Raw genomic sequence first — 18,703 nt, 5'->3', positions numbered from 1 at the left:
ATTTAGTCTTCCTGCAGCCAGATCTACTCCCCTGCCTGCATCATTCTCTCCTGCCTGGCCTGCTTGCCTTCCTGTGACAATGGTGGCCTCCCTCTTCTCCTACCTTTCGCCCCATGGTGTCTTCCCTTAGTCTCTTCCCTTGTCTCTTCCTCCTCCTAGTCTCTAAATTTTTGGAGGGACCGAGTACTCACCATGGCTTTTCTTTATCTGTATTCACTCTTTACCTTAATAGTTCTCACCCTTCTACCCTAGCACCTGCCTCTTACAGCTCATGCTCTAGTGTGCTGAGATGGCAGTCACAGCTCTGCACCCTTCCAGTGAATGCCTAATTAAAAACACAGTATTGGCTGGGTGCAGTGGCTCACGCCTATAATCCCAGCACTTTGGGAGGCCAAGGTGGGAGGATTGCTTGAGCCCAGGAGTTTGAGACCAGCCTGGGCAACATGGCGAGACCCCATCTCTGCAAAAAATACAAAAATCAGCCAGGCATCGTGGCGAACACCTGTAGTCCCAGCTTTTCAGGAGGCTGAGGTGGGAGGATGGCTTGAGCTGGGGAGGCAGAGGTTGCAGTGAGCCAAGATTGCACCATTTGGACTCCAGCCTGGGTAACAAAGTGAGACTCTGCCTCAAACAAAAAACAAAACTATTTCATAGTTGTAATATAAAGGGAAATTAAAAGAAAACAGTTTGTAATAACATATTATGCATTTCAGTATTCAAATGCTTGGAAACAACTACGTGTATGAAGTACTCGAACATGTGTACTTCTGCCTAGAGCTGCACTTAGTAGTGTGGACTGATTCAGGTGTGTTGTTTTGGCAGAATCAAAGTTAACGTGATGTTTTGACATAGTAAAAATCTCTTGGTAAAATTCTGAGCAAAAAGAAATGAAATGTGACAGGATGGGTTGATTTCTGGAAAAATTTGATACAAAAAAATAATTCTTTGGATTTATATGGAACATGGAGTTAGGGTGTAGGCTCAGATCATTATAAATAGATTTTTCTTATCTACATGAATGTTATTCAGGGCTTTTGAAAGTCCAGGATTTAGAATAACTCTCCATTACGTAGGAGACTGCAGGACATCTAGAGTCCCTCCCTGATCCCTTCCTTCTAATGCCAGTAGCACCCTATTACCACCAAAAATAGACTGCAGTTTCTGGTAGCCCCTAGGGGGCAGTATGATATCACTGAGAACCCATGCCCTGGGCAGTCAGGCCGCCCAGTCCCAGGACTTTCAGTGAAATCACTGAGTTAAGCTTGTCCACATGGGTCTCCATGCTGATGGCTCCCTGAGCTCCAGACTCCTGTCCAACCACCTACCTGTCACCTTTGCTGGATATCCCACGAGCATCTCACACTTCACATGTCCAAAATATGGCCTTGGCCTTCTCCCCCACACCCTTCCTCCCCCTTTTCCCTGTTTCAGTAAATGGCTCCACCATCCACTTAGCTGCTTGGTCAGAAACATAGGCGTCATCGTGGACTCCTGCGTCCCCTGCAGGTTACATCTATCTGACTTCAGGTCATCTCCTGGCCCAGCCACTCTTCACGCTTCCCCCACGACCACCAAGTCCTGTTTCCAGCCTGGCTTCTTCGCCCTTATAGTCTGATCTTCACCTGGCAGTCAGAGTGATTGTTTTTAATCATAAATCTGATCACATCATCCTCCTGCTGACCCATCCTGCGCTGTGCGTGGGGACCCTGTCCTACAGGGTTAACGCAACTTGAGTCCTGGCACCTCTCTGTGCCCCTAGGATGTGCTGCCCTTCGCCCTCTGCATCCATAGGCAGTCTTGCTGTTCCTCAGATGTGCTGAGCTCAGTCCTGCCTCAGGGCCTTTGCACATGCCCTTTTCTCTCATGGAGTGTTCTTCCTCCACTGTCCAGATGGTTCACACCCACTTCCTTCAGATGCCACACATGTGTCCCCTCGGCTGAGAGGCCTACCCTGACCTCTCCCTAAAATAGGCTTTCCTGCCATCTCACTCTTCTTTTTAATCAGCTTCAGTTTTCTTCTTACGCTTATTACCTGAAATTGTGTTATACATTTATTATTTTACTTATTTATTTTCTGTCTCCCTTTCTCCCGTGTCAGCCTCGTGAGGGCAGGACTTAGGCTTTCTTGTTCACCATTATATTCTGGAACAGTGTCTGGCACACAGCAAGCATGCAATAAATATTTGAATATTTATTTTAAAAAGCTATTGGTTGTGCGTGGTGGCTCATGCCTATTATCCCAGCACTTTGGGAGGCCGAGGCCAGCAGATCACCTGAGGTCAGGAGTTAGAAACCAGCCTGGCCAACATGGTGAAACCCCGTCTCTGCTAAAAATACAAAAAAATTAGCCAGGCGTGGTGGCAGGTGCCTGTAGTCTCAGCTACTTGGGAGGCTGAGGCAGGAGAATTACTTGAACCCAGGAGGCAGAGGTTACAGTGAGCCAAGATTGCGCCACTGCACTCCAGCCTGGGTGACAGAGCAAGACTCCATCTCAAAAAAAAAAAAAGCTATTGACAGGCTGCTTTTTTATGTGCCAGGCTCCCTGAATGACTCTGGGAATCGAGTGGAATGGGGCCAGGTGCGGTGGCTCGTGCCCGCAATCCCAGCACTTTAGGCCTAGGCAGGCAGATTGCTTGAGCCCTGGAGTTTGACACCAGCCTGGGCAACATGGCAAAACCCTGTCTCTACAAAAAATACAAAATTAGCTGGGCATGGTGGTGTGTGCCTGGTCACAGCTACTCGAGAGGCTGAGGTGGGAGAATCGCTTGAGCCTGGGAGGTTGAGGCTGCAGTGAGCTATGATTGGGCCACAGCACTCCAACCTGGATGACAGAGTGAGATCATGTCTCAAAAAACGAACAAAAAGAGTAGAATGGGACATGGTCCCCATATGAAGGGCATACCCAGTCTAGAGGCCCAGCCATGAAGAGGGGGTTTCTTATTGCCACAACGAGATGTAGCTCCTTATCCTACGCCCCCTAGTCCCCTGGCAAACCCAGGCTTTTTGTTTGTTTTGTTGTTGTTGAGGTAGAGTCTTGCTGTGTCTCCCAAGCTGGAGTGCTGTGGCATGATCTTGGCTCACTTGCAGCCTCAACCTCCTGGGCTGAAGCGATCCTCCTGCCTCAGCCTCCCAAGTAGCTGGGACTAATAGGTACATGCCACCACACCTGGCTAGTTTTAAATTTTTTGTAGAGATGGGATTTTTCTCTGTTGCCCAGGCTGGTCTTGTATTCCTGGACTCAAGCGATCCTCCTGCCTTGGCCTGCCAAAGTGGTGGGATTACAGGCGTAAGCCACGGTGCCTGGCCCCAGGCCTTTTAGACTGAACTCAGACATCACCTCCTTCAGAAAACCTTCATGATGAGTGTTTGTGTGAGTATCTCTTTCTCTTTTTCTTTTCTTTTTTTTTTTTTTTGAGACAGAGTCTCGCTGTCGCCCAGGCTGGAGTGCAGTGGCGCGATTTCGGCTCACTGCAGGCTCCGCCCCCCAGGGTTCACGCCATTCTCCTGCCTCAGCCTCCCGAGTAGCTGGGACTACAGGCGCCTGCCACCTCGCCCGGCTAATTTTTTTGTATTCTTAGTAGAGACGGGGTTTCACCGTGTTAGCCAGGATGGTCTCGATCTCCTGACCTCATGATCCGCCCGCCTCGGCCTCCCAAAGTGCTGGGATTACAGGCGTGAGCCACCGCGCCCGGCCCTCTTTCTCTTTTTCACAAACACTTAGGTGACTCTAGTGCTCCCATTCTATGCACACATGTCTCTGTCACTGGGCTTTGCCATTTTGTAGTGTAATTATCTTTTTTTTTTTAACAGCTTTAGTAGGATATTATTTACATACCATCCAGTTTGCCCATTTAAAGTACACATTTTAATGGTTTTTAATGTATTCACAGAGTTGTGCAACCATCACCACAAATAATTTTAGAACATTTTATCCCCCAAAAGGAAACTTCATACCCTTTAGCAGTTGCTACCTATCCTGTTGGTCCCCTGCCCGAATTTACTTTCTGTCTTTATGGATTTTCCCATTCTAGGCATTTAATATAAGTGGAATCATACAATATGTAGGCTTTTGTGAGTGTCTTCTTTCACTTAGCATAATATTTTCAAGGTTCATCCATGATGTAGCATGTATCAGTACATCATTCCTTGTTTTTCTTTTTGTTTTATTTTTTGTTTTTGTTTTTGTTTTTTGAGACGGAGTCTCCCTCTGTCGCCCAGGCTGGAGTGCAGTGGCGCGATCTCGGTTCACTGCAGACTCCGCCCCCTGGGTTCACGCCATTCTCCTGCCTCAGCCTCCCGAGTAGCTGGGAGTACAGGCGCCCACCACCACGCCCGGCTGATTTTTTGTATTTTTTAATAGAGACGGGGTTTCACCATGTTAGCCAGGATGGTCTCGATCTCCTGACCTCATGATCCACCTGCCTTGGCCTCCCAAAGTGCTGGGATTACAGGTGTGAGCCACCGTGCCCAGCCTCTTTTTGTTTTTGTTTTTGTTTTTTTTGAGATGGAGTCTCGCTCTGTCGCCCAGGCTGGAGTGCAGTGGTGCAGTCTTGGCTCACTGCAAGCTCCGCCTCCTGGGTTCACACCATTCCCCTGCCTCAGCCTCCCAGCTGGGACTACAGGTGCCCGCCACCACGCCCGGCTAATTTTTTGTATTTTTAGTAGAGACTGGGTTTCACCGTGTTAGCCAGGATGGTCTCGATCTCCTGACCTCGTGATCTGCCCACCTTGGCCTCCCAAAATGCTGGGATTACAGGTGGGAGCCACCGCGCCCAGCCCCATCATTCCTTTTTATTGCCAATTAATACCCACTGTCGGCACCCCACATTTGTTTATCCATTCATAAGTTGATAGATTGTTTCAACTTTCTGGCTATTACAAATAATGCCACTGTGAACATTCACGTACAAATTTTTGTGTAGACAAATGTTTTCATTTCTCTTAGATATAGCCATAGAATTGGAAATGCTAGGTTATATAAGTATTTAATTTTTTTTGAGACAGAGTTTCACTCTAGAGTGCAGTGGCACAATCTCGGCTCACTGCAACCTCCACCTCCCCGGTTCAAGAGATTCTCCTGCCTCAGCCTCCCCCAGCTAGTATTACAGGCATGCACCTCCATACTTGGCTAATTTTTGCATTTTTAGTAGAGACGGAGCTTTGCCATGATGGCCAGCTGGTCTCAAAGTCCTGGCCTCAAGTGATCTGCCCAAAGTGCTGAGATGACAGGCGTGAGCCACTGTGGCTGGCTGATAACTATTTTTAATGTTTTGAGAAACGACCAGACTGTTCGAAGTGGCTGTACCATTTTGCGTTCTTTTTTTTTTTTTTTTTTTTGAGATGGGGTCTCACTCTTTTGCCCAGGCTGGAGTGCAGTGGCGCAATCTCAGCCCACTGCAAGCTCCACCTCCCGGGTTCATGCCATTCTCCTGCCTCAGCCTCCCGAGTAGCTGGGACTACAGGTGCCCGCCACCACGCCTGGCTAATTTTTTAGTATTTTTAGTAGAGACATGGTTTCACCGTGTTAGCTAGGATGGTCTCGATCTCCTGACCTCGTGATTCGCCCGGCTTGGCCTCCCAAAGTGCTGGGATTACAGGCATGAGCCACCACACCATTTTGCATTCTTAACGGCAGTGTATGATGTTTCTGATTCCTCTGTACCCTCACCAACACTTGTGATTATCCTTCTTTTTTTATTAGACCTATCCTAGTGATGTGAAGTGGTATTTCATTGTGGTTTTGATTGGCATTTCCCTGCTAGTTAATGATGTTGAGCATCTTTTTATGTGTTTATTGGCCTTCTCTATATCTTCTTTGGAAAAATGTCTATTCAGACCCTTTACCAATTTTTAATTGGATTGTCTTTCTATTGTTGAGTAAGAATTCTTTTGTTTTTTGTTTTTTGAGACAGGTTTTCACTCTGTCACCCAGGCTGGAGTGCAGTGATGTGATCACAGCTCACTGCAGCCTTGACCCTCTGGGCCCAAGTGATCCTCCTGTCTCAGCCTTTCGAGTAGCTGGGACTACAGGTGCATGCCAGCAGGCCCAGTGAATTTTATTTTTTGTAGAGACAGGGTCTCCCTGTGTTGCCCAGGCTTGCCTCCAGTGATCCGCCTGCCTTCACTTCTCAAAGTGCTGGGATTACAGGCATGAGTCACCACACCTGACCAAATAAAGTCATGATTCCTTCTTTTTTTATTTTTATAGTGACAGGGTCTTACTCTGTTGACCAGACTGGAGTGCAGTGGCACAGTCACGGCTTGCTGTGGCCTCAAATTCCTGGGCTCAAGTGATCCCTCTGTCTCAGACTCCTAAGTAGCTAGAACTACAGGCATGCACCACAAGGCCCGGCTAATTTTTTCTTAGTTTTTGTAGAGATAGGGCTCTCACTTCGTTCCCCAGGCTGGTCCCAAACTCCTAGCCTCAAGTGATCCACCCGCCTCAGCCTCCCAAAGTGCTGGGATTACAGGCGTGAGCCACTGTGCCCGGCCTTTTCTCTCATTCTGTGGGTTGTCTTTTCACTTTTTTGATGGTGTCGTTTGAAGCACAAAATATTTTAATTTTGATAAAGTCTAATTTATCTTTTTTTGTCACTTGTACTTTTGGTGTAGTGATTATGAAGATTTATTCCTACACTTTCTATTAAGTATTTTATGGTTTTCTCTCTTACACTGAAGTCTTTGCTCCATTTGGAGTTAGTTTTTGTGTATAGTGTGAGGAAAGTGGTCCAGCGTTACTCTTTTACATGTGGATTTTCAGTCGTCCTAGCACCATTTGTTGAAAAGGCTAGTTTTTTTCCTGTTTAATTGTCTCGGTATCCTTGGTGAATATAGTTGACCATAAATGTAAGGGTTTCTTCTGGATTCTAAATTATATTTTGTTGATCTGTATGTCTGTCATTAGGCCATTACTACTGTGTCTTAAATTCCATAGCTTTGTAGTAAATTTTTAATTCTGGAAATGCGAGTCCTCCAACTTTGTTTTTCCTTTCAAGATTGTGTTGGTTATCCTGAGTCTCTTAACATTTCTTAAGAATTTTAGGATAAGCTTGTCAACTTGTATGAAAAAAGCCAGCTAGGATTTTAATACAGATTGCACTGAATGTGAAGAATTTAGGAGTATCATCATCTTAACAATGTTAAGTCTTCTAATCCATGAACACAGGATATCTTTTCATTTGTTTAGGTCTTCTTCAGTGTTTTTCAGTAATGTTCTTTGGTTTTCTTTTTTTTTTTTTTTTTAATTGGGATGGGGTCTTGCTATGTTATCTAGGCTGGTCTCCAACTCCGGGGCTCAAGCAATCCTCCCACCTTGTCCTCCCAAAATGCTGGGATTATAGGTGTAAGCCACCATGCCTAGCGAGTCAGAATTCTTTAAATATTCTAGATACAGGTCTCTTATATGTATAATTTGCAAATAGTTTCTTTCTTTTTTTTTAGACAGGGTCTCGCTGTATTGCCCAGGCTGGAGTTGCAGTGGTGCAGTCACAGCTCACCACAGTCTCGGAACTCCTGTACTCAAGTGGTCCTTACGTTTCAGCTTTACAACTAGCTGGAACTGCCGGGCGCGGTGGCTCACGCTTGTAATCCCAGCACTTTGGGAGGCTGAGGCGGGCGGATCACGAGGTCAGGAGATCGAGACCACGGTGAAACCCTGTCTCTACTAAAAATACAAAAAAAAATTAGCCAGGCGTGGTGGCGGGCGCCTGTAGTCCCAGCTACTCGGAGAGGCTGAGGCAGGAGAATGGCGTGAACCCGGGAGGCGGAGCTTGCAGTGAGCCGAGATCACGCCACTGCACTCCAGCCTGGGCAACAGAGCGAGACTGTCTCAAAAAAAAAAAAAAAAAAAATACTAGCTGGAACTATAGGCACACACCACCACACCTGGCTAATTTTTAAAAATTTTTCTGTAGACAGCTGTGACTGCACCATTGCACTCCAGCCTGGACAACAGAGCAAGACTCTTCTAAAAAAAAAAAATATATATATATATATATATAGCAATTATATTTCTTTTCTTTTTTTTTTTTTTTTTTTTTTTTTTGAGACAGAGTCTCGCCATGTCACCCAGGCTGGAGTGCAGTGGCATCATTGCAGCTCACTGCAAGCTCTGTCTCCCGGGTTCACTCCATTCTCCTGCCTCAGCCTCCTGAGTAGGTGGGACTACAGGTGCCCGCCACCACGCCCAGCTAATTTTTTGTATTTTTAGTAGAGATAGGGTTTCACCATGTTAGCCAGGATGGTCTCGATCTTCTGACCTCATGATTTGCCCACCTCGGCCTCCCAAGGTGTTGGGATTATGGGTGTGAGCCACCGTGCCTGGCTGTAAATACAGCAATTGTATTTCTACACATTAGCAATGAACAACCTGAAAACAGAATAAAAAGAAAAACAATTATACTTACAATAGCATAAAAAAGAATAAAATATTTAGGAATAAGTTTAAAAGATGTATACAGCTTATACTTTGAAAACCATAAAACAGGCCAGGCATGGCAGTTCACACTCATAACCCCAGCATGTTGGGAGACTGAGGTGGGAAAATCACTTGAGTCCAGGAGTCTGAGACCAGTCTGAGGCAACATAATGAGACCTCATCTCTACAAAAATATATATAATCAATTGTATATTGATCTTATATTCTGCAACATTGCTAAATTTATTAGTTGTTTTTTTTTTCCTTGTTTTGAGATGGAGTCTCACTCTGTCGCCCAGGCTGGAGTGTGGTGGCACGATCTCAGCTTACTGCAACCTCTGCCTCCCAGGTTCACGCCATTTTCCTGCCTCAGCCTCCTGAGTAGCTGGGACTATAGGCACCCGCCACCACGCCTGGCTAATTTTTTGTATTTTTAGTAGAGCTGGGGTTTCACCTTGTTAGCCAGGATGGTCTCAATTTCCTGACCTTGTGATCCGCCCACGTTGTCCTCCCAAAGTGCTGGGGTTACAGGCGTGAGCCACCATGCCTGGCCTGTTTATTAGTTCTAATAGTTTTTTTTGTGGATTTTTTAGGATTTTCTATATGCAAGAGCGTGTCATCTGCAAATAGAAATCGCTTTACATTTTCCTTGCCGATTGGATGCCTTTCATTTCATTTTTTTTCACCTAATTACCCTGGCTAGAACCTTCAGTACAATGTTGAATAGAAATGTTGAGGGCAGATATCCTCGTCTTGTTCCTGAACTTAGGGGGAAAGCATCTTGTCTTTCACATGTAGTTTTCTGTTGATACCTTTTATCCGATTGAGAAAGTTCCCCCTTCCACTCTTAGTTTATTGAGTTTTCATTATGAAAAGGTGTTGGATTTTGTCTACTGCTTTTTCTGTATCTGAGATGATTATGTGGTTTTTGTCCTTTATACTATTGATAATTGTCTATTACATTGATTGATTTTTAGATGTTAAACCAACTTTGCATTCCTGAGATGAATCCACATCTTTTTTGGGTGGCTCTATTTCACTAGACTGTGAGCTCCACTACTGTTAGGGCCAGTGTCCCCAGGGGGCAGGTAGGGGTGGATGTCCCTAAAGTCTGTCTTTATTCTGCTTCTTCACTCCCGTGAGTGTCCCCTCTTCTATTCTGTCTGCAAAGGCAAGGATGGGAAGCCAAGGCAGAAGGTGATCATTGGCAACTGTGGGGAGTATGTGTGAGGCGGCACTCTCTCTGCTTTCCACTCTGCTCTTGCCCCTGCACATCCAGGAAGGAGCTGCCGGCCTCAGAGGAGGCAGCACCGAGGGTGCCCTGTTTGAAGCAAGCAGGATTTGTGGCATGAGGCCTGCCTTAGGGTCAGCTTGGAGCACCTTTGTAGGCACAGCCTGGACTGTTCCCAAGTGCAGCTGTGGGCCCACGAACCAGCACAGGTGTTCCTTCACCAACCACCACTTTTCCCGGCATTTGCTGCTGGGTCTGCTGTGGGCCCACCAGTGTGGCTCCTGGATGTTTTGTTCTGTTTGGCTTGCTAAAATAAATCCTAGTTCTTATACTGCTGCCTGCTAGCCAGGTCCTAGGTGTTTTCAGAGGTTGCTGCTGGGACAGGCCATAGCATCTCTGCTGCTGCAGGCTCTTCTCTCTTAGGCCAAGTCCCTTAGGAGATGCCCTCCTCAGCCCATTGTGGGGCAGTAGAAGTCAAAGCCACGTAAAAGTGCCTCTGTCTTCTCTTTTTGGTTGGTTACCATTCCTGCTCTCACACCAGCTGGTCTTGTGCCTGATGGACATTTGTAATCAGTCTCACTGACCTGGCACTCATTATGCACTTCCTAACCAACAGAACTATATTACCGAGGAGCACCCAGGGCGCTTCTTTAGTCAGCGGATGTGCTTGGTGCTGGGGAGAAACAAGCCAGGGGTGGCTCCTACTTCCTCCTCCCCAACCCCAGGCCTACCTGGAAACTGCAGTGTGGTGTCATGGTACGCAGCCTGTGCAGGATGGCCTCTTACCCTGCACCAGTTTTGGGCCAGCCAGGCCACCTCATGGCCTCTTTCAGGTGTTGAAGCTGAGCCCTATCAGTCTCCAGAAACCTCCCCCAGGGCTGCCCACTGGCTCCCATGACCTGTCCTAGGAGCTCTGTCTGAATCAAGTCTTTTTTTTTGTGTGTGTGTGATGGAGTTTCGCTTTTGTCACTCAGGCTGGAATGTAATGGCATGATCTCAGCTCACTACAACCTCTGCCTCCCAGGTTCAAGCAATTCTGCCTCAGCCTCCCAAGTAGCTGGGATTACAGGCACCCGCTACCATGCCCAGCTAATTTTTGTATTTTCAGTAGAGACAGGGGTTTCGCCATATTGGCCAGGCTGGTCTTAAACTCCTGACCTCAGGTGATCCACCTGCCTCAGCCTCCCAGAGTGCTGGCTGAATCAAGTCTTGATGTTGAGTATCCACCAGGGTGAGGGTGGTGGGGAAAGAGGAAGCCTATTGCCCTGGCCCCAGTGACCCCAAGCCAGCTCCACCTCTGGCACCCTGGGTGGGGCTCCTCCCCCCTTGATCAGCTTGGGCCTGCAGCTTTCCCAGCAGGCACTCTCACTCCTCAATGTCGATGTCATTACTGGTGGTCAGTCATGGCCGTCAGGACAGGCAGCATTGAGGCCAGGATAAGGCAGCTACTCAGGGCTGCCATGAAGCCCAGGAGAGAAGAGGATATGTGTGAAGTGCTCAACACTGGGTTCTGGGGGTGACAGGCAGGCTGGCCCAAGGCCCCGGGAGGGAGAACTGGTCCCACAACCCTGTGAAACAAGGGAGGACCTTAGTGCTGTGCTTGCCTGATTACCCTGGGAAGGAGGGACCAAGGGACCAGCCAGAGGCCAGTGGGAGAGGAACCATCAGGGTTTCCTGGGAAGTTATCCCAGTGGGTCCAGCTGTGACCCTTGTACTGTGAGGTCACCTAAGCCTCAGAGGTGAGGCACCTGCCCCTGCTTGGGCCAACTGCTGCACAGAGGAGGAGTGGAGGTTCTTGCCCCGGGTATTCCAGACCCGTGGCCAGCCTCATGGCCATGCGATCTCAGCACTGGGCTGCCTGCCACCCTGGTCACGGGAGCCCCACCCCGGCCTCTGAGGAAGGGAACGCAAGACCAGACATACAAGGGAGAAGCTAAAGCAGAACTGAAGGGATGGAAGGCTGCTAACAAACAGTTATGTTTTCAAAGAACATTTAATCACAGAAACTTTCAAAATGTTTCATACATTGAATAGATCCGATCACCAAGCAGTGCATATAGTAGGATCCTAACTTTGTAAAATATCCATATGTCATATATAAAGACAAATGTGTATGTGCCAAGAAAAAAGACTGGAAGGAATTATGAACAGTGGTTATCTCTGTGATTGATTATGGGTGTTTGTATTCTGGTTTTTGTTATTTTCAAAATTTTCCCCAGCACACAGATAACATTTTCTTTCGTGAGAAAAAAATTTTTTTAAAAAGCAGGGGGTGGAGAGCGGCAACTGTTTGCTCAAGACTTCTCAGTAAGGAAAGGAACCTGGGGTAGAAAGCTCCCCCTTCAGCTGCCCATGAGGGCACAGGTGGGCCCCACACTCACTACAGGGCCAGGGCAGGGCCGCACACCTGCCACTTCCTTAGCAGAGACCCTAGCGTGGGGGTCACTGCTGGCCCAGACTCCTTCCACGAGCAGGCGAGGGTGCAGGGTCACACCTCATCCAAGAGATGATCACGTTTAGGTTTTTGAGGAAAAGTACAGCTCTCAGGTAAATACAGCAGCACCTCCAAGCATATTCTGGGGGGAGTGGGTTTTATGAGGAAGGCACGCAAGGAAGGCCCAAATTTGCAAGTCCCTTTAAAATGAGCCTGCTCAGAATTGCTGTTTATTCCACAGGTCTGCGCAGGCATGGCACTAAGTGTCCCATGGCACATTTGGTCCTCATGGAGGCCTCAAAAGGGCAGGACCAGCACCCTCTTCTACAGAGGAAGGAACAGGCGCAGCAGGTACATGATGTGGTCAAATTAACAAGAGGCAGAGGCCAGGTAAGTGACTCACGCCTGTAATCCTAGCACTTTGGGAGGCTGAGGCAGGAGGATTGCTTGAGCTCAGGAGTTCAAGACTGGCCTGGGCAGAGTTTAAGACCAGCCTGGGCAACATAGTGAGACCTGGTTTCTATAAAAAATATAAAAATTAGCGGGGTATGGTGGCATGTGCCTGTCATCCCAGCAACTCAGGCTGAGGTGGGAGGATTGCTTGAGCCCAGCAGGTTGAGGCTGCAGTGAGCCATGACACTGCCACTGCACTGCAGCCTGGGCGACAAAGCAAGACCATGTCTTAAAAAAAAAAAAAAAAAAAGGCAGCCAGGACCTGATGCCAGGTCGACTTGGCTCCAAAACCTGCCCTCTCCTTTCACAGCCTCCTTTCCTGTGAAATAATAGGGAATTTCTCTAAAGCACATCGCCCGGTCCCTATGCAAAGACAAAGAAACAGGACTTTGCACACTCATCTGGCATTAGGGCCAGCACTGTGCTGCAGTTGTGAAGATGGCCACTGGGTTGGGGGGTTGTTCTGCACCGAATGGCCCCAGACTCCCTGTCAGTGGCTACTTGTTGCAGCCAGTGGGCCTGAATTGACCACCCTTATTTATGCTCCTGATGTGCAGCCTTGAATGCATCCTGGGCTGTGGGAGGCAACCAGGCCAGAATATGACCTTGATAGCTGAGCACTGACCCCTCATCAGCTGTGTGTCCATACGACCTCCTGCCTTTCTGAGGCCTTCTCTATGTGATGTCATTTGGTGGGTGGCTAAAGTTGCTAGAAGTCTGGCCACCAGGAAGGCCACGACTGTCACACTTTGTGCTTTGCTGCATAAAAAGGGAGTCTCATCATGATCCTCAGGCCTGCTGTGCATACCTGATGGGCACAGCAGCGTTTGCATCTTGAAAACATTAATTTCACAAACTCCTAGCACACCCAAACCATGCCAGGTTACACGCTGGGCACTGAAGAGACCACACATTTGTCAGTTTCCAAAACTCTACTGCCCAGTATTGGAAGAAGAGAGCTGTTCAATCAGGTCCTGCAATGGCAGATAGGCCCCAAGTCCTATGGCAGCTGGGGGCTCAGGCCATGTCTCAAGCTCTGGGAGAAGGTCATGGGGGCAGACGGGTTCTCTGGGTTGGAAGAGCCTTTGGAATTAAAAAGTCCTATGTCCTCAAGTCACAGATGAGAAACTGAAGCGTGAATAAGAAAGGGGACTTGTCCTGACACCAAGTCAGTGGCCGAGTTGGAACCAGAATACCTGTCTCCTAACACTCAGGCCATTGCCTCTTCCAGTCCCTGCTAGCTGAGCTTGAAGCCTTAGACTAGTGGGGAACTCACCATCTTCCAGACAGCCTGGGGCCACCCTTTGTGTACATGAGAGGGTCTCTTTCTCTGCGCTTGCACACAGAGGCCCTCCCTGGTCCAGGTGGAGGGGCTGCTGTCCCCCAGCGTGGCCCCAGCCTCCATCCCTGCTGCCAGACCAGCTCTCCCCAGGCCCCTCCCTGGGGGTGCAGCACGTGAACTCCAGAGAGGCGCATCCTCGGGCCCATAGGGAGGTAGAACCACCCTGCCAGGGTGTGCCTGTGGATGGGGCGGGCCCAGGATCTGCTTTTAATGACACGGTTTGGGCAGCTGGATTCTGTCTGTTCCAGCAGGTAAATTACAGGCTTAGCAAGTCAGAAATCAAATAAACACTCCAACTTCCAGTGGCTGCTCCAGGGAGAACAGCGGTTTCCGGGAACAGTGGAGGCTGAGACAAACCTCCCCACCCAACTCAGCCTAATTACTACTTGTCACTCCCTGAAAAGGACCTTTTCTTTGACTCACAGACCCAAGACACAGGACAGCGCTGGTAGGCACCCAGGGTGACGCTGATTTTGGTGGCCAGCTTGTTCATAACTCCTAGACACAAGCAAACACTGGCAGTCCCCACCCTTGCCCCAGGCCTGGCTGGAGACCGCCAGTCACCCTGCTTTAGATGGAATGGATTGCTCCACAGTGGGGCAGGAGGGGGAACTGAGGTCTTATTGACAATGCCTGGTGGTGGCTGTCTGCAGTTCTGTGCTGAGGCCCGGAGGCCCTGTCCCAGTTCAGTGGGAAAGGTACGTAGGTTGATTATTACTGACATAAGCCATGGGCAAGGGGAGTAGGCTGTGGGGGCATTTGCTTTGTGCCAGCCTACACATGTTGGAGCTGCTGGTCTTGCCTCTGTCTCAGTGCTGAGCCCCAAATGGGTCAGCGTGGTAGAAATGGTGGAGGGAACTGGAAGCCCCCAGGATTCTTTGCTCCTCTGGGAGTCATACCTCTTTCCCAGGCAGAAGGGGCAGGCCCAGGGCAAGGGAATACACATGACATAAAATATCCCCAGTGGCCAGGCATGGTGGCTAACGCCTGTAATCCCAACACTTTGGGAGGCCGGGCGGGTGGATCACCTGAGGTCAGGAGTTCGAGACCAGCCTGGCCAATATGGTGAAACCCCATCTCTACTGCAAATACAAAAATGAGCCGAGCGTGGTGGCGGGCCCCTGTAATCCCAGCTACTCAGGAGGCTGAGGCACGAGAATTGCTTGAACCTGGGAGGCGGAGGTTGCAGTGAGCCGGGATTGCACCACTGTACTCTAGCCTGGGCAACAGAGTGAGACTCCGTCTAAAAAAAAAAAAAAATACAAATCCCCAGTGGCTTCATGGGGATGTCCAGCTTATCCTTTTTCTAATATGCTAACTGCACCCCGGACCAAATGAGAAGAATCCCAGAACACACCGTGCTGAGAACATGAGCGTGTCCAATTATGCCCAGAAATGGCCAGTGTTGTACCTGGGAAGAGGCAGAGCCCTTCTCCCCACACCTAAACTGTCTGGTGAATGGAGAAAAGCTCGGGTCAGCCAACCTCAGACCATCCAGGGCCAGCCAGTCTGACAGGTCCCAAGATAGATAGGACTTCTGTGCTGACTCCAGACAGTGCAGTCAGCACAGGCTCTGAGGCTGCTGTGTGCCTTAGGCCACCAAAGTGTCGGGCAGGGTGACAGCTACCAACCCCAGGGGAGGGGCACAGAGGGACCTAGAAAGGACCAGAAGGCTGACAGGAAGTAGGCACAGAGTGAGGGCCCCTGACACTCCTTCTTGAGCTGTGACAGCATTTAAGGCTTTTCTGCCTCTGCGGGGCCCGATCCAGATGAGAAGGGCAGCTGCAGCTGGGCCGGGCGGGCGGACTCAGTGGCAGCCGCAGGCCTTGACCACCATGTTGCGATGCTTGCGCAGGATGACGTTGTTGCTGCTGTCATAGTAGAGCACAGAGGTGGCGCTCAGCTTGGTGGGTGCACAGCATGCCTTGGGGACTGCGTCTGGCTTCATCAGGTGCACCTGGCCAGGAAGGGGGCACAGGCAGGGGCATGAGCCCAGTGGCCTCCTCTGAGGACCCACCCAGCCCCCCCGCCCCCAGCTCCACCTGCTCCCCGCCCTGGCCATCTCCAGGCCACATGGGAGCAGCACACTAATAATAATTATTAACAGGAATAAGAGCAGCCCTGATTGCTCTGGGAGCAGGAGCCATGGTGACCCACAGTGCCCAGGGAGGGACAAATGGCAGCCCCAGGGCAGGTGGGCAGGGCACTAATGAGGGGCCTCCAGTCCCAGGCCAAGGGCTCAGACTTCTTCCTGGGGATAATGGGAAGGAGAACCCCATGGCCAGATTTGTGCCCTTAGTGAGGTCCCCGAGGGGGAGCCTGGAAGGACCACTTTCTTCTTTTGGCCCTTCGGACCCCTAGAGGCCCTGCCTCCCCACACCCTGGCTTCCCTCCCCAGGCTCTGGGAGGCCAGGCCTCGGCCCCTCTCTTGTGCTGCTCCTTCTCCCAGAGGACTGCATCCGCCCTCAGCACTTCAAGGCCCTGCACGTGCCCCTGCCTCTCCACTCCCCAGGCTCAGCTTGGATCTCTCTTCTGAACTCCAGACTTGCAGATCCTGCTCCCCTCCCCACTTCTGCACTTGGGGTCTAATGAGGCCTTAGTGGAACACAGAATTCTTCCCACCCTGACATCATAGCTCCCGCCTGGGAGGCCTCCTGGATGACTCCTCTCGCCTCCTCCCTTCCCTGAGAGCAGCCCCTGGCTCAACCTCCACCTCTGTGCTGCCTCGGACCACCTGCCCAGTCGAGCTGCCGTCACCTGCCAGGTGACCACAGCAGCCCTCTCATCCCCTGCTCCTCTGCCTTCCACTCCCCCCACCATCAGCCTCCCCAAGCCAGAAAGGTCCTTCTGGAGGGTGACGCAGACCAGGACACTGCTTTGCTAAAGACCTCTGACAGCCTCTCGGGTTGCTTGGAATAAAATCCACCCTCCTTCCCAGGGAACCCCAGACCCTAGGGGAGCCAGCCCTGCTCACCCCGGCGTCACCTCCCTCCACTCACCTCCCCTTCACTGCACCCAGCCCCTCCTCCCTGCTGGCCCTGAACTTAGGGCCAGCTTGCTCCTGTCTTAGGGCCTTGCACTTGCTCCTTCTGCTGGAACATTCCTCCTCCAGCTGCTGACGTGCCCCTCCTTCTGTGGAGAGTTCGGGCCCAGTCTCACTCCACTGACTGCGCGGCTGCTCTGCTCTTCCTCACAGGAGGCGTCAGCTCCACGGTTGGTTTGCTTCCGTGCCCACCGACAGCCTCCCCTAGAGCACAGCGCCTGTTTGCTGCCCTGCAGGCTGTGAGTGCTCACTTTAGTTGAGCCCCTGAGGGGCAGGGGCAGAGGGGATGGAGTCCGGGAGCTACAGGTGCAGTCACCTTCCCGTGTGCCTCCCACACATGCAGCCATGAGAACCACACGGCATAAAGGGTGGCTGGGCCGGGCCACCCCACGCGTCCTCATCATCCCTGGGCCTTTCCAAGGAGGCGGTTCCAGGTGTCCAGCAAATGCCACTTGACTGCCCAGAAAGGAAGCATTATCATAGGCTCAGAGCAGCTTTTGGTAATTTCTTTCCTCTCACACCAAGGCATTGCGTGTGCACGTGTGTGTGTGTGTGTGTGTGTGTGTGTTTGTGTTTATTTTAGAGACAGGGTTTTGCTGTGTTGCCCAGGCTTGTCTCGAACTTCTGGGCTCGTGTGCTGCGATTACAGGGTGAGCCACCACGCCTGATCAAGGCATCACCGTTGAACCTCCTAAGAGGAAAACAAGGCTGTGCGATACCAGGAACTGGGATTCTAGGTAAAAAGTTCTAGAAGGAAGCCTCGGTGCCAGAATCCGCAAACACACAGAGCACTCAGCGGTGAGCAGCACCAGTGATCCCATCAGAAGCCTGTTTTCGTCATTTAAGGTTGCCCCAGACACCGAGGCATCAAAAGCCAGGGGATCCAGAGAAAACACAGACGGCCAAGAGAGAAACTGGGGGAAAAGCCAAAAGGTTGAGAGCCACACCATCTAGAAGCTTCCTGCCTGCGGTGCGGCACAGGTGGGTGAGTGCACACGCACATCCCGCACACTGTGCACGCATATCATGGGTGGTCGGACTTGCCAGCGTACTCGGGGGCCCGTGTGTTAAGATCGCACAGCCCCACACAGTGTACACATCTATTTCATGTGCTGTGCCTCTGAGCGCCGCACGCAGGTGCGTAAGTGTCCCACAGGAGTTTGTTCGGTGTATAGAACAGGCACATATACACGACTGTTCACGTGTGTCCGTGTTTTGGGTGGGAGTCTCCGTGTAGTAGTGTGGCTGTATGAGGACCAGCTCCTGCAGAGCTGTGGGAAGTTAGTGACGTTACTGACTCTGTGCAAAGCCCCCTGAGACGCAGAGCAGGTGGCCTCACTGCCCCTCCGGCCGGCTGGACCAGACCCCTCTCCGCAGGGCCCCCCACCCCAGGGGGCTGGGCAGGATGGGCATGGTACTGACCAGGGACTGCAGGATGGCGTGGTTGGTGGCGTTCATGCAGGAGTCCAGCGGGAAGGAGCACTCCCCCTCACAGTAATAGGCCGAGTAGCCTTGGGGGGCGATGACCCAGTCCTGGGGGGCAAGGGAGAAGGTGAGTCCCATCCATGTGCCCGTCCCTGAGCCTCAGGGCCCAAACCCATCCTCCACCCCTGCAGGGCCGTCTCCCCCAGGAGGCTTGAATCCACCCAGGAACCCCCAGCAGACAAGGGTGGGCAGGAGCTCAGGCCCAACATCCCCCATCTTCACTTTGCGTCCCCTCCCCAGCCGGCCCTCCCCTGCCCACGCCTCCCAGAGCTGCAGTCGCAGCCGATGCAGGGAGGTCT

General features: G+C 50.7%; 1 protein-coding gene and 1 pseudogene across 1 annotated transcript in view; one reads left to right on the top strand and one right to left on the bottom strand.

Moving 5' to 3' along the window:
• LOC115837552 overlaps positions 1 to 17,846 on the top strand; it is a 36,493-nt pseudogene extending 18,647 nt beyond the window's left edge.
• The window catches only part of BMP8A (bone morphogenetic protein 8a), a 34,606-nt gene continuing 27,524 nt past the window's right edge, over positions 11,622 to 18,703 (bottom strand). The window contains exons 6-7 of the mRNA XM_030823519.1: positions 18,342 to 18,452; positions 11,622 to 15,833 (exon numbers count right to left, since the gene is read on the bottom strand). Coding sequence (XP_030679379.1) covers positions 15,684 to 15,833; positions 18,342 to 18,452 — 261 coding nt within the window. The 3' untranslated portion in view covers positions 11,622 to 15,683. The remainder of the gene's footprint in view (positions 15,834 to 18,341; positions 18,453 to 18,703) is intronic.

Source organism: Nomascus leucogenys, chromosome 12 (genome assembly GCF_006542625.1).
Source record: "Nomascus leucogenys isolate Asia chromosome 12, Asia_NLE_v1, whole genome shotgun sequence".
Classification (NCBI taxonomy): domain Eukaryota; kingdom Metazoa; phylum Chordata; class Mammalia; order Primates; family Hylobatidae; genus Nomascus; species Nomascus leucogenys.
The sequence above is the reverse complement of the archived record's forward strand: the minus strand, read 5'-3'. Positions and strand labels throughout refer to the sequence as shown.